Source organism: Octopus bimaculoides, chromosome 2 (assembly GCF_001194135.2).
Source record: "Octopus bimaculoides isolate UCB-OBI-ISO-001 chromosome 2, ASM119413v2, whole genome shotgun sequence".
Taxonomy (NCBI): Eukaryota; Metazoa; Mollusca; class Cephalopoda; order Octopoda; family Octopodidae; genus Octopus; species Octopus bimaculoides.
Window position 1 is genome coordinate 173,001,657 of NC_068982.1, and position 13,497 is coordinate 173,015,153.

The 13,497-nt window shown below is 38.1% G+C and overlaps 1 protein-coding gene across 8 annotated transcripts in view; it reads left to right on the forward strand.

Annotated features, from left to right (window-relative positions):
• The window catches only part of LOC106875258 (estrogen receptor), a 782,825-nt gene that overhangs the window by 711,003 nt on the left and 58,325 nt on the right, over positions 1-13,497 (forward strand). Inside the window, exon 1 of one of the 8 annotated variants that reach the window (XM_052965735.1) lies at positions 4,649-6,219. The exons of the other annotated variants lie outside the window; for them this stretch is intronic. Within the exon in view, the coding sequence (XP_052821695.1) occupies positions 6,071-6,219 (149 nt within the window). The 5' untranslated portion in view covers positions 4,649-6,070. Of the gene's footprint in view, positions 1-4,648; positions 6,220-13,497 lie in introns of those variants that run through there. 8 annotated transcript variants of the gene reach the window in all.

A 13,497-nucleotide genomic window follows, 5' to 3' on the forward strand; every position in this document is an offset into this window, starting at 1 on the left:
GTGATGAAAGAGTTGGTCCAGTTCTTCTGACCAACTCCTCTTTTTCTTCTTCTTTTTTTTGTTATAGTCACAATGTACCCATTTAATTGTCTAAGTCAGGGGTTTTCAAACTTTTTGACTTGCGGACCCCTTTATATTTCAGGCTTTATGAAATTTATACATAAATATTTGCTTAAAATAACATATATTTTTACATTTATTTATTTAACAGTATTTAACAAATAGGTTTATTGTCAATTAAAAGATTTCGATTAAAAAAACATATATGAAATCAAATTGCCTATAAAAAGTATTTGCTGTCCACGGACCCCCTGTGGTCCGTGGACCACAGTTTGAAAACCCCTGGTCTAAATGATCTTCTTTTGTTGATGTACTGTGAGACAAAATTTGGTCTTTATTTCTTGCAGATACTTAGAGGTTCTTTGTTTAGTTCGGAGTGTAAGAAGTTCTGGTTGTTTCACTCCAGGTCGTCTCTGACCATTGCAAGAACTATGATCCTGTCTTTCATTCCTTGCCAATATATCCTGTATCACATTGTAATTGTGAGCTTAATGAGGATTTTAATCAGTGAGAGTTTGAGAGCGCTTGTAGGGAAACCCAAGCACGTTCTTTTTAGTATTATTATTATTATTATTATTATCATTATCAAGGCGGCGAGCTGGCAGAATCGTTAGCACGCTGGATGAAATGCTTAGCGGTATTTCGTTTGTCCGCTATGTTCTGAGTTCAAATTTCGCCGAGGTCGACTTTGCCTCTCATCCTTTCGAGGTTGATAAATTAAGTACTAGTAAAACACTGGTGACAATGTAATCCACTAGTCCCCCCCTCCCCAACAATATCAGACCTTGTGTCTATAGTAGAAAGGATTATTATTATTATTATTATTATTATTATTTAAGTTTGAGAGCAAACAGAATCGCTAGCTCGTCGGTTAAGCATTTCGTTTGCCTTCACTTTCTGAGTTCAAATGTCACTGAGGTCGGTTTTACGTTTCATTCTTCCGGGTTCGATAAAATAAGTATCATTTGAGCACTGGGATCGATTAGTCCACCACCGTTCCCCTTAATTTCTGGCTTTGTGCCTATATAAAAAAAATATTATTATTATTTAAGGCGGCTAACTGGCAGAATCTTTAGCACACTGGACGAGATGCTTAGCGGTATTTCGTTCTGAGTTCAATTTCTGCCGAGGTCGACTTCGCCTGTCATCCTTTTGAAGTCGATAGAATGAGTGAGTACCAGTGAAACACTGGGGTCAATGTAATCGACTATTCCTCTACCCCCAAATTTCAGGCTTTGTGTCCTTTGTAGAAAGTGTTATTATTGTTGTTGTAGCTGTGTTTTGTTGACTATGGAAACCGAGTATTTCAACCCTTTGTCTATGGACGGTTTAGGACAAACTTATGAAAATAAGTTTGTCCTAAACCGTCCATGGTTGCTTCCAGACTTTTATCTAGTTAGTCCTCGTTTCATACGTTCTGAGTAATATAAAGCTTTCCTTTCGTAAGTCCCAAATAACTCTAGGTTGGGGGGGGGGGGGAATACATGCATGACAGGCAAAGGGTTAAAGGTTATTCTGGGAATTCTATGTTCTAACATCTCATATTAAGGGCCACTCGCAAGTTTAAAACGGTATTCAATGAAGATTTATTGCTGTCGGAGTCGGCCGTGATCGAACTAACCCGATGCCTTCCGACCGTTACTATCCCATATTTATGTCTTAGTCATCGTGTACCCTGGACTATATTATTTAATGTATATTTTCTTTACCTTATGACACTGTAGGGTGTGGTTTGAAGTAGGTTTAGCAACTACTTCTGATTGGAAACGACAGCATTCCGTGATTAATTCGTCACACACAATGTATTTTTTGCATGCTAGCGACAATAAACTAAACACAGCAGAGGTATCATCTGCGACACGTCCACGAAACATACATATCGTATAGGTATATGTGTGTACGGATATATATATATATATATATATAATATGTGTGTGTGTGTGTGTGTATAAATATATATGTATGACTGAAACAAGTAAAAGAATATATATATATATATATATAAAATATAGTTAGATGCGCGTGTGTATATGTTTGTATGTATAGGTGCAGGAGTGGTTGAGGTAATAGCTTGTTTACCAACTACATGGTTCCGGGTTCATTCCCACTGCGTGGCACGTTGGCCAAGTGTCTTCTACTATAGCCTCGGGCCGACCAAAGCCTTATGAGTGGATTTGGTAGACGGAAACTGAAAGAAGCTCGTCGTATATATATATATATATATATATATATATATATATATATATGAATGTGTGTGTATATGTTTATGTGTCTGTGTTTGTCTTCCCCCCTCCCCCGCCAACATCGCTTGACAACCGATGGTGTTTACGTCCCCCGTAAAATAGCGGTTCGGCAAAAGAGACCGATAGAATAAGTACTAGGCTTACAAAGAATAAGTCCTGGGGTCGTTTTGCTCGACTAAAGGCAGTGCTCCAGTATGGCCGCAGTCAAATGACTGAAACAAGTAAAAGAGAAAGATATATATATATATATATATATATATATATGTGTGTGTGTGTGTTATTGCCAACAGCAATAACATGAAAAGGCATGCGCGCGTGTATGTGTGTATGTATATATATATATATATATATATATATATATACACATACATGTCTGAGTGTATGCATGCGTTTTAATGTTATTGCTGTTGGCATGAAGGAAGTATGTTGTGTGGCATAGGTGCACGCATGCACACACACACACACACGTCTTTCTTTTTCATTTCAAACAGGGAATTTGATCAACAGGTTACGAAGATTATTGTCTTCCAATGAACTGAAGAAGGAAAAGGAAAACTTCCTTGTAGTTTAAAATCTAGGTGTGTTTTTGTACGTGGATGATATTGTGTCTGCTAGGTGCATGTGTGTGTAATGGAGAAAGGGAACGTATTAGCTGTTTGTGTGTGATGTGCAATTTTGTGACAGTATGGGCGCATGCAGGATGGAACGTGTATATGGAGGTTACTCAGTGTGTTTGAACTGTACTGTGGTGTGTGTATGTAGTGTTAAGTATTTGTGTGTGTAGTGTGTGTGAGAGAATGCTGGATAGCGTGAGATGTAGTGTGTGTGTGATAATGAAATGCATATACTTAGTGTGAACGGATCGATATAAATTAGCTGTTTCATCGATCAGATTGTGTGATGGATTACACCTTCCCGTTATTTCATTGATCCAATTCTGTGTGTGTAGGGGGATTATACATGTATGGGCGCAGACATGGCCCAGTGCGGTTAGAATTTCACTTCGAAATCTCGGGGTCTTTTAGTCGATCTCGCTGTTTTTCTTTGAAAGGAAAGTTTGTGAAAAGCCCATCGGACAGAGATTGTATTTGTAATTCAATTAGACCGCTTTGTCACACACACACACACGCAATGTGTAACACTTGCTGTACCAAAACAAACCCTTATCAGTGGATTACCCCAGTTACTTATGCCATATTTCAAAGGGTAACCAGTTCAGTTAGTCGAAAAACTGCAATATACAACATTGAAACTGACGGAGATCCAGTTCATGTGCGCTCTTGTGTGTGTAATTGTGCGCGTGTGCAGTATTCAGATGTGTGTGTGTGTAATTGTGCGCGTGTGCAGTATTCAGATGTGTGTGTGTGTGTCTGTTTATACTTATTTGTTCCAGAAAAGAGCATGTATTTGTTGTATCTATGCGTTCATGTGTGTGTGTGTGTGAATAAGATGTAGTCTGCTTATGTACAAATCTGTTTTTGTATATTATGCACTAACAAATATATCTGTGCAAAAATAAATAAATATTCTTACCGGATATATACTTCTTTTATATCCTCACTGCACACACACACACACACATTTATTTTCCTTCTTTCCCTCTCGTTCACTTTCTTTCTCTCTCTCTCTCTCCATGTAAAGTGTGTGTGTGCGTGTGTACGTCGAGTTCATACGGCGGATCTAAGCTGGGTGCTGTGCGTGCGTGTGCGTGTGTGTTTGTTATATTTTCTGCTGTGTTCGTCTCGTCACCACTGCTTATCTTCTGCTGTTTGCCTTCTTGTCTGTCTATCTATCTATCTGTCTGTCTGTTTGTCTGTCTACTTTACCTAACCCCACTTTACCATTCGTGTCTCTAACTCACCTTCTCTCTGTACGCTTGATCCCGGAGAAGTGTGGTTTAAGTAGGTAGAAGCTATGAGGATGATGATGATAATAATAATATTAAAGTGACCAGTTAGCTGAGCTAAGCAAGGTTAACCGGGTAGTTGGGGTGGTTTCGTTGGATGGGTAGCTGGCTGTGGGGTTTTTTCTGTGCATTAAGCTAACTTCAGCTAAGCCGGTTGGCTGGTCGATTGGGCCGGCAAAATGTCTGGACCGAAAGGTGCGTTGTAAGCGAAGCATTGATTGGCTGGCGAGGCAAAGCGGTTGCACTCAATAACCCCAGTGACACAGTTTGTTACAAAGGAAAGAAAAAAGAAAGAACGAAAGGAGAGATGAGGTGAAGGGGGGAAAGAAAGAAAGCAAAGCATTTTGACTACCGCCTCCTCCCATCCTTTCTATCTTTTTTTTTCTCTCTCTTTTCCTTTTTCCGTACTTCCCCCTCATCCTCCACCTCGCACGTCGACGATCATAATAATGACAACGTCGGCGGCGCTGCTGATGATGATTGTGGTGGCGTTGGCGAGGACGGCAACTCCGATCGTGTTTCTTTCCTCTATCACAGCTCCGCTATAGTAAGAGGGCAGCTTGGAAAGGCAGAGCAGTCTGTCAATCGCTGGGGGCTGCCACCGATATACGTATATATATATATATATACACACACACACACGCACATATATATCTATATTATGAATATGTACACTACATATTAAGCACATCACAACCTCTCTCTCTCACTCTCAACGTTGGATTTATTTATATATATATATATATATATATATACATACACATAGATATTTTCTTCGTGGGTTTTTTGGGTTTTTTTTTTTGGCCTGACTGAAAAAGTGTTCGTCTTGTTGCTACTGCTGCTGTTTTTACAAACAACAAAATCTTGCTGGCTCTAGCTGCTCTGTCTCTTTTAATTTCTGGGTGCCGTTGTTTACCAAACGAGAAGGAAGGAAGGAAACGTAACATCAACCAGAAAGAAAAAAAAGAAATACACAAAAGCAAATGACGGATATATTTATACACACATATTATTATATGTAATACACACACACACACACACACACACACACACACATATATATATGAGATATATTTTTTAATATCTATATATACCCATATATACATATATGTTGTGATATATTTATATTTAAGGAAAGTTTTGTTTTGTTGTTGCCAAAAGAAAAAAAAAAGAAGGAAAATTCTCTGTATTTTAATATATACATACATGAATATATATAAAGTATTATGGCATTATAGCGTGTAAACACAGACGTGCGGAAACCCTTACGGAAAAAATATCTTGGTAACGCCATACGCACAAGCGCGCACACTCAAATATATACACGCACACACATACAGTTACTAAATTATATATATATATATACACACAAATTACATCCATCCATCCATACACACACACACACTGGTTCGTGTGTTTTCTGTTTCTCTATCACACACACACACACACATATATATATAATCTGTAATTTATTTTTATACCTGCACATCACTTTATATTTTTTTCTCTTCTATCTCTGTAACTTGTATATAAATTCATACACACAGTTCGTGTTGTCAATCTGTCTATACATCTACCTCTTCCTACTTCTTGTCTCTCACATCACAGTGTAAATAATAAATAAACACTTTACAAACACACTCACGCAGGACATCAACAGCCACCATATAAACAACAATCACACACCACCTCACGCCAAAACCGCACAGCACCGCTCTAACACACTCCAACCACACCACTACCACCACACACCACCAACCACTACACTATATACACCCTCCAACTCTATGCTGGTGTTACCACTCGACAGTCGGAGGTGTAGTAGCTGTGGTCGTAGTGGTAGTAGTGGCTGCGAAGCTAGATGTTCTCGGAGTATGCTGGAACAGGGCCTCTCTCCGCCACCAACGGACCGGCTACTGCAGCCGCCGCCGGTGCCACCTATCCCCGGGGTAGAATGGATGCTACCAACGATGTTTTCGCCTGCCTTTTTGGAGATTTATTTGTTAAATGGTAAGTACCCGTAAATCCGTAATGACCATATCCCTCCCACTCCGCTCCGCCCTGATCTCTGGCGACATTACTCCAGTATTTCTACAGTCACAACCGTTCGCGTTCCTCACTGTACCGATTCGCCCCTCGGCTCATTGCCGTTACTCCATGACCCAACGCTTCTAAAATTAAAACAATCAAATACCCCGCCACTTGGAACTAATCTTCACAAAAAGAAAATGAAAACTATAATCATCCTTACGAATTTATAACGAAAAAAAAGAAAAACTGAAAACGGATATGTCTAAGGTTTCATATACCATCAGACCTTCATTAAAGAGCTTTTCCCATAATTATATTTATGTCAACATGAGGTGTGCTTGTCTTCAATGTTGTTAAGTCATATCAACAGAATGTTTTGCTAGTGCACACACTTTGAAAGATGCTTTGAGTGGAATATTGTGTGTTTGTATATATATATGTGTGTGTGTGTGTTCAAAGTGAGCGAGTCGTTTCTGATGTCCACTCCTTTTAAAGAGAAACTTAGTAATATAAAGTGTGAAATTTCCGGTTTTGAAACTACGTGAATTGAGTACACCTACTAGGAAATTCTACACCCTTTATACATTTATACATACATTAGGATGTGTGTAAAGACAAAAAAAAAAAAAAAAAGGAAACTAGATTAGTTTAAAAAAAAAAAAAAAACAAAGTACAGTCAAGAAGTGCTGAGGTAGAGAAGACATACATAGAAGTGCGAGCGTGTGTGTATATAAATATGCGGAATGATTTATAGACAGCCATAAATACATACGTAGATCAGCACTTATATATGCTTACGGTCTTTTGTGAGTGATGAGTGAATGAATGAATATGTATGGGTGTGTTTTTTCGGATGTAGGTGCGTCAGTTTATCTTCGCTTGTGTTTATGACCTCTGTTAATCAGCCTAGATATATTTCGTTCTATCTCTTGCGTATGTCTACATCATTTTGCTTGAGTGTTGTGACTTCTAATATATTCGATGTTTAAGTGCAAAAACGTTATAGTATGTCTATATTTGCGTGATGTGTGTGTGTGTATGTATATATATATATATATATATATATATATATATAATCACTTGCGTGTGTGTATTTGACTCTTTGTATCTGAAATGTTCATGATGATTGTCTATGTCTTCTGTTGTTTACCACTTCATGTTTCCTGCTGCCGATCGATCGGTCTTCGTTCACATTTCAGATTTTGTATTTACCTTCTGTAAATACATCATGGTGGATGGAAGTCACATTGTCTTTCCTTCCTGTTTTCGTCTTTCATCCTTTGCCATATGGATGGCAACTCGGTGTTCACTTCAAACACCCTCACCGTATAACAGTTACCTGTATTCACAACTGTTTGATAGTACAGTAATGTCTAGTGACTTCAAAACCACACACACACACACATTCGCACTCACTCACTCACATTGAGTATTTACTACTTTGGACATAGTAACTTAATAATTGCAATAAAGTCTTCTCTGATAATCCAATGTGGTTAACCATCCAAATGCACTTGAAACACCTATTGCAGGGTTACCAACAGCCATAATGGTGAAACGCGTATATGAATCATGATATAAACTTATGTTTATCCAAATTTCCCATATATATATATAGATATATATATATATAATGCACATACATACATACATATATATATAAATATATACTCGCGCGCGCGCTGTGCACTCGATAAATACACGACCGGTGGCAAATCCTCAACCAAGTCATTAGGCCTGCTTGAAAGAGCAGCTAAATTCTACTTGTTCGACCGTTTCTAAAATTAAGAAAGAATAAATTGGATAAATAAAATCCTAGATACACCGTCTCATAAAAAGTCAAGTTGGTCATAAGTGGATTGCCTTTGATAGTAGGTGTGTTCGATCATATCTGATCTGGAGTCTAAGCGACAATAGTCGCTGAATAGCGTGGCCATGGATACCTACTTTACACACAGTTTCAATATACCATGCTGTCTACACATACACACACACACACACACCTCTTTAAATCGTATATCCATGGCTACACACCACGTGAACCTTATAACTACTACACAGCTATGCTACACATTAATATCGACAAACCTTGCTCTGCACAAATCCTCTTCCTCTTTTTCCCTGTATACTATTCAACACATGTCTGCGTGTCTGGCTCCACTCCCCTAAGATGCGTAACATAACTACCTACGGACACATCCCAACATAGGTGATATTCCCCACCCCCTGATTAAGTTCTGTGCCTTTGACAGTGTATCTACAGTTTCCTCTACACACCACGTGGATATTCGTGTCTTGGTTACACACCACGCTCAACACACCACTCAGCAGGTGGTATCCATAGCTACACTCAAATGGTGCCAGTATCTCGCTAACTACCACACTCTTTTTGCACAGCACCCGCCCATCTTATTACATACTCTTTTCAACCCTATATGTTAAATTTAGACAGTGTGTGTGTTGTTTATGAGTTTTTGTGTATATATATATATAATGATAAAATTGGGATACCTTGACAGTGTTTTATATACATTGTTAAAACTAGGAATGTAACAGAAATTGTATGGATAATCATATAACTACCAGATCTGTGTGTGTGTGTTGTTGTCTGTCGATTTTATAGGAATACGTGCTCCAGCATAGTCGGAGAAATTGGTTGAAGTTAAAGTATATACGGAACATGGTTTGTAAACTGTATGGAGGGAGTAGTTCCGATGTTGTGTGTGTGTGTGTGTATACACTCACACATGGCTATTATAAATAATAATATATAATCTTCCTAAATTCCCACATAAACTATTGTCGCGTGTTTAGCACGTAGATTCTCTCATACAAAACATACGGGCATGTGTGTGTGTGTGTTGGAGTAAGAAATTTAAAGACTGGTACACACACACACGCATGTACTTTCCTTCCATCTTTCGTATATAGAATCCCACACGTTGCTTGATAATTAATTTATAAGGGTGTGCTGCTTTCTTGTTTGAAAACTGCTGCTGTCGTGGTTGCTATTTAACCCTAGGTTGACTCAAATCAGACAGACCAATAATCAACCCACATTCTAGCCGTAACTAATACGGCTCTTTATTTTATTTATTTTTTTCAAGTTATAGTCCAGTAATGTTTATAGCAATTATGCTTTTCCAAGCACTACATTATCCAGTGTGTTTGTCCTCATATCTCTTCTTAACATATTAATAAGGAATTAAGGGGGATTTGGCTGCTGTTTCTAACAAGTTGAGGAAACACATAAAAACTTCAGTCTGTGTGTATTACATGTTGGTATAGGTGTGTGTGTGTGTGTCTACTTGTATATATGAATTATAGTATTGGTTCTGTTTGCCTCCAATATTCCCCATTATCACCCTTTTCTGTATCGCCAGCCATCACTCTCTCTCTCTCACCACCGTGTTGTGGCTATTATTATCTCCCTTCTATTATACATCCAGACTGTCACTCAACACTTTGCCCTCACAGCCCGCTCACTCTGTCTCCCCCGTCATACACCCGCTCTTCTGAACATCCACCCTAACAATTCCCTGCTACCATTACTCTCTCTCTCTCTCTCTCTCTCTCTCTTCTGTTTATCCACCTCTCAGTCACACCGCTTTGAATAATACAGTGGCACAGCATGCTCCAAGAGGGGTCTTTAGTTGTGTTAGAGATGAGGATAGCAACCTCTCTAATGAAGGCGCCATGATAAATGCACCGAGTACACTCTGAAGAGTTGTTAATGTTAGGCAGAGCATCCTACCATATAAACAATGCTGACATTGGAACGTACAAGCATGATTTGGTTCTCTTACTTGTCTTGTAGGACAGAAACTCTAAATAAGAACTTTATAATATGAACTGTGACAGCCTCTCCTACTTGTTCATGTCAGCATGGATAGTGGACTTAATACAATGATGATGATATTTTTCTATATACTTACTTTTGTGTGTGTGTGTATATATATATATATATATATATATATATATATATATATATATATATATATATATATAATTGTCTTAACGTCTTCTTTTCCATACTTGCATAGGCTCGATGGAGTTTAGTGAAGCAGATTTTCTATGCCCTTCTTGTTGTCACTGTACCTGGCCTGTTTCCAAATACGGCAATGTTTTCCCATGGCCGGACATGCTTTTACAGATTATTGGAAATGAATGGCATTAATTTACAGCAATCATGTGATGTCAAGATGAGACACGAACATGCACACATATATACATTAGATTATATATATATATATAGATAGATAGATAGATTCAAGGTGGATATGGTACTTAAGTTTAGGCACCAGAATTAAGTACGGTATTATCCATACAGTTTCAAAATAAGGTGATTAAAGTCAAAATAAGCATTTTGTTACTTATTTTGATATATATATATAAATAACAGGCTTCTTTCAGTATCCGTTCACTAAATCTGGAGCTGAGTGACAAGAAAATATTTGTGTACAATTCCACACTGTGAGATTGAACGCAAAACCATGTGCTTGGAAAGTGAACTTCGTAATTTTGTATGTTTAAGAAGTTTGCTTCCCAACCATGTGCTCTTCGGTTCAGTCTCACTGCTTGATACTTTGAGCAAGTTTTTTTTACAAATATCTCCAGGCTAACTAAATCCCTGTGAGTTGACAGAAACTGAAAGAAGCCTGTCATATATAATATGTATGTATATGCCAGTTTGTTTGTGCTATCCTCATACAAATTACCTTCCTTGGAAATGAGTGGAGATTGGCTAAAGGAAAGGCATCTGGCCGTAGAACATTTCTCTTCCAGAATTCTGTCTGACCCATGCTTGCTTAGAAAAGTAAATGTTGGTAAAATATGTGTCGTGTGTGTGTGTGTATACTTTGGCGTTAGGAAGGGCATCCAACTGTGGAAATTCTGCCAAATTAGATTGGAGCCTGGTGTAGCCATCCGGTTGCACCAGTCCTCAGTCAAATCGTCCAACCCATGCTAGCATGGAAAGCAGACGTTAAACGACGATGATGATGAAGATGATATACACACACACACACACACACACACATATATATATATATATATATATATATATAATATATATATATATACACATACATATATATATATACACATACATACATACTTAGCCACATATATTCTGTTACACAAAGTTTTGCCACTTGTTGCAAACTTTGTGATCATTTTTTGTGACACTCAGCATCCAGGCCCTGAGACATTCACATGTGATATTTATCACTTCTACTGGTTCCTTCTTCTTGATTCACCTGACAATTTTTTTTTATCCAATTGTCACCTTTCATGTACATTACATTTCTGTACAAGATTAGTCATCTGTCTGAGTCACGTTACATCTAATTCCATTTATACTCAGTTTTTTGGGGGTTTTTTTTTTTCCTCCTATGTCATTTATGCTAGTCATTTATCCTTACTAACATTACACATCTTGGCAGAGCATGTTCACTTCATTTCTGTTCAGCCTTCACACAACCTTTTCATGCAGTCCCCATATTTTGCTTCTGTACAACATCACACTTGTTACACAAACATCATCCAGTCCACTTCTCATGTGGAAAGAGAAGCCTTTCGTTGATAGCAGAAGTAAGAAATCTGTGAACTTCTCCACAATATTTTCTATGCTAGCTGCCATGCTTTCAGAACTCCAGTTCCACTAATTAGGTTACTAAGCTTACTTCTGATAAACCATCTTAGCCTTTAGGATAATTTATTCCTAAAGTGCTCAAAGGTGCTGTCAGTTATTTCTGTGTATCTGCCACATGAGAAATTTTCTTTCTGTATCATCCGACCTGTGATCACTTTTATACACTATACACCTCTTGTGTGGTCATAATTTACTTTGGGTTTACTAGAAAGAACAAAATAGCTGACCTAAGCATTTCCTGCCGTAATGGATTTCTTATTTCACACATCTTCAGTCTTCAAAGCTGCAAAGTCATTGGGCTATTTGTTGGCAAGGGGAATGACAACAACGTCACTGCTTGTAACTCAGTAATTTTTTTGGTGCAAATGCCGAACCATAACTTAGTGGTTTGGCAAAAAGAGACCGATAGAATAAGTACTAGGCTTACAAAGAATAAGTCCTCGACTAGAGGCGGTGCTCCAGCATGGCCACTGTCAAATGACTGAAAAAAGTATATGGTGACCTTCCTCCAGTTTCCATCTAACAAATCCACCCACAAGGCCTTGGTTGGCTGGAACTCTAACAGAAGAACCAGAGTACCGCACAGTGGAACTGAACCTGAAACCATATGGCTGGGAAGTGAACATTTGTATGTGCGCGCGCGCGCACGTACACATGCACACATCACAGACACATGATTGGAGATTCACATGAACCTAAGTAATAGGTGCAACAGGTAATCGCTGAGATGTCTTTTCATGGATATTAATTAAATGGAAATGGTGAGGAATACTTAGAATGTGTTACCTCACTGGATATTGAGATACTTTGGTGATTATTCCTCATATAAATATCTTAATATGTGTGTTCATGCATCTATACTCACACACACACACACACACAAACATATGGATATGTCATTGACACATAAAAGGCATACAGTGCGCTCTATAAAGTCATTAGTGTTAGGAAGGGCACCCAGCTATAGAAACCAAGCCAAAACGGATGGCTGGAGCCTGGTGCAGCACTCTGGCCTACCAGTCCCAATTAAACTCAGGGCTGTTGCTAAACCCCTACAGTTGTGGGGGGTGGGGGCATCATGTTAAGATCAACGTATGTAGATGAGTGATTTATTTACTTTGGTTAAGATGCTGAACAAGAATTAAACTATGTATATTAACTGAAAATTTCAAGAAATAAAGTGGTAATACATTGTTCCTGCAAAAGTTCTTGCAGAAATATTACATTGTACCATGAACATGTACAAGACTTTGTGGATTGTCTGTGATATTTATTGAACACAAACTTAGCCCTCAGCTTGATTTATTCTGAACTGATCATTGATTTCACGCCGTTTTCGTCTTTGAAAGTTGCCTGGATTATAAAAGTGCTCTTTTATTCATATCTGAAAGTTTTACTTATTGAAATTTGTAACAGACCTAAATAAATTTTACTTGTACTTTTTAAAGATGTTGTTTAGGATAACATGCAATATTGAACTTCAGATACAATAAAGTAAAATATAGCTATGAATAAAAGGTGCGTAGATTACGAATTTTGATTGAAGGGTTGGGGCCTCGAAACTAAGTGTTGCAGGGGGCCCTCTAAAAATCACGCGACGGAGC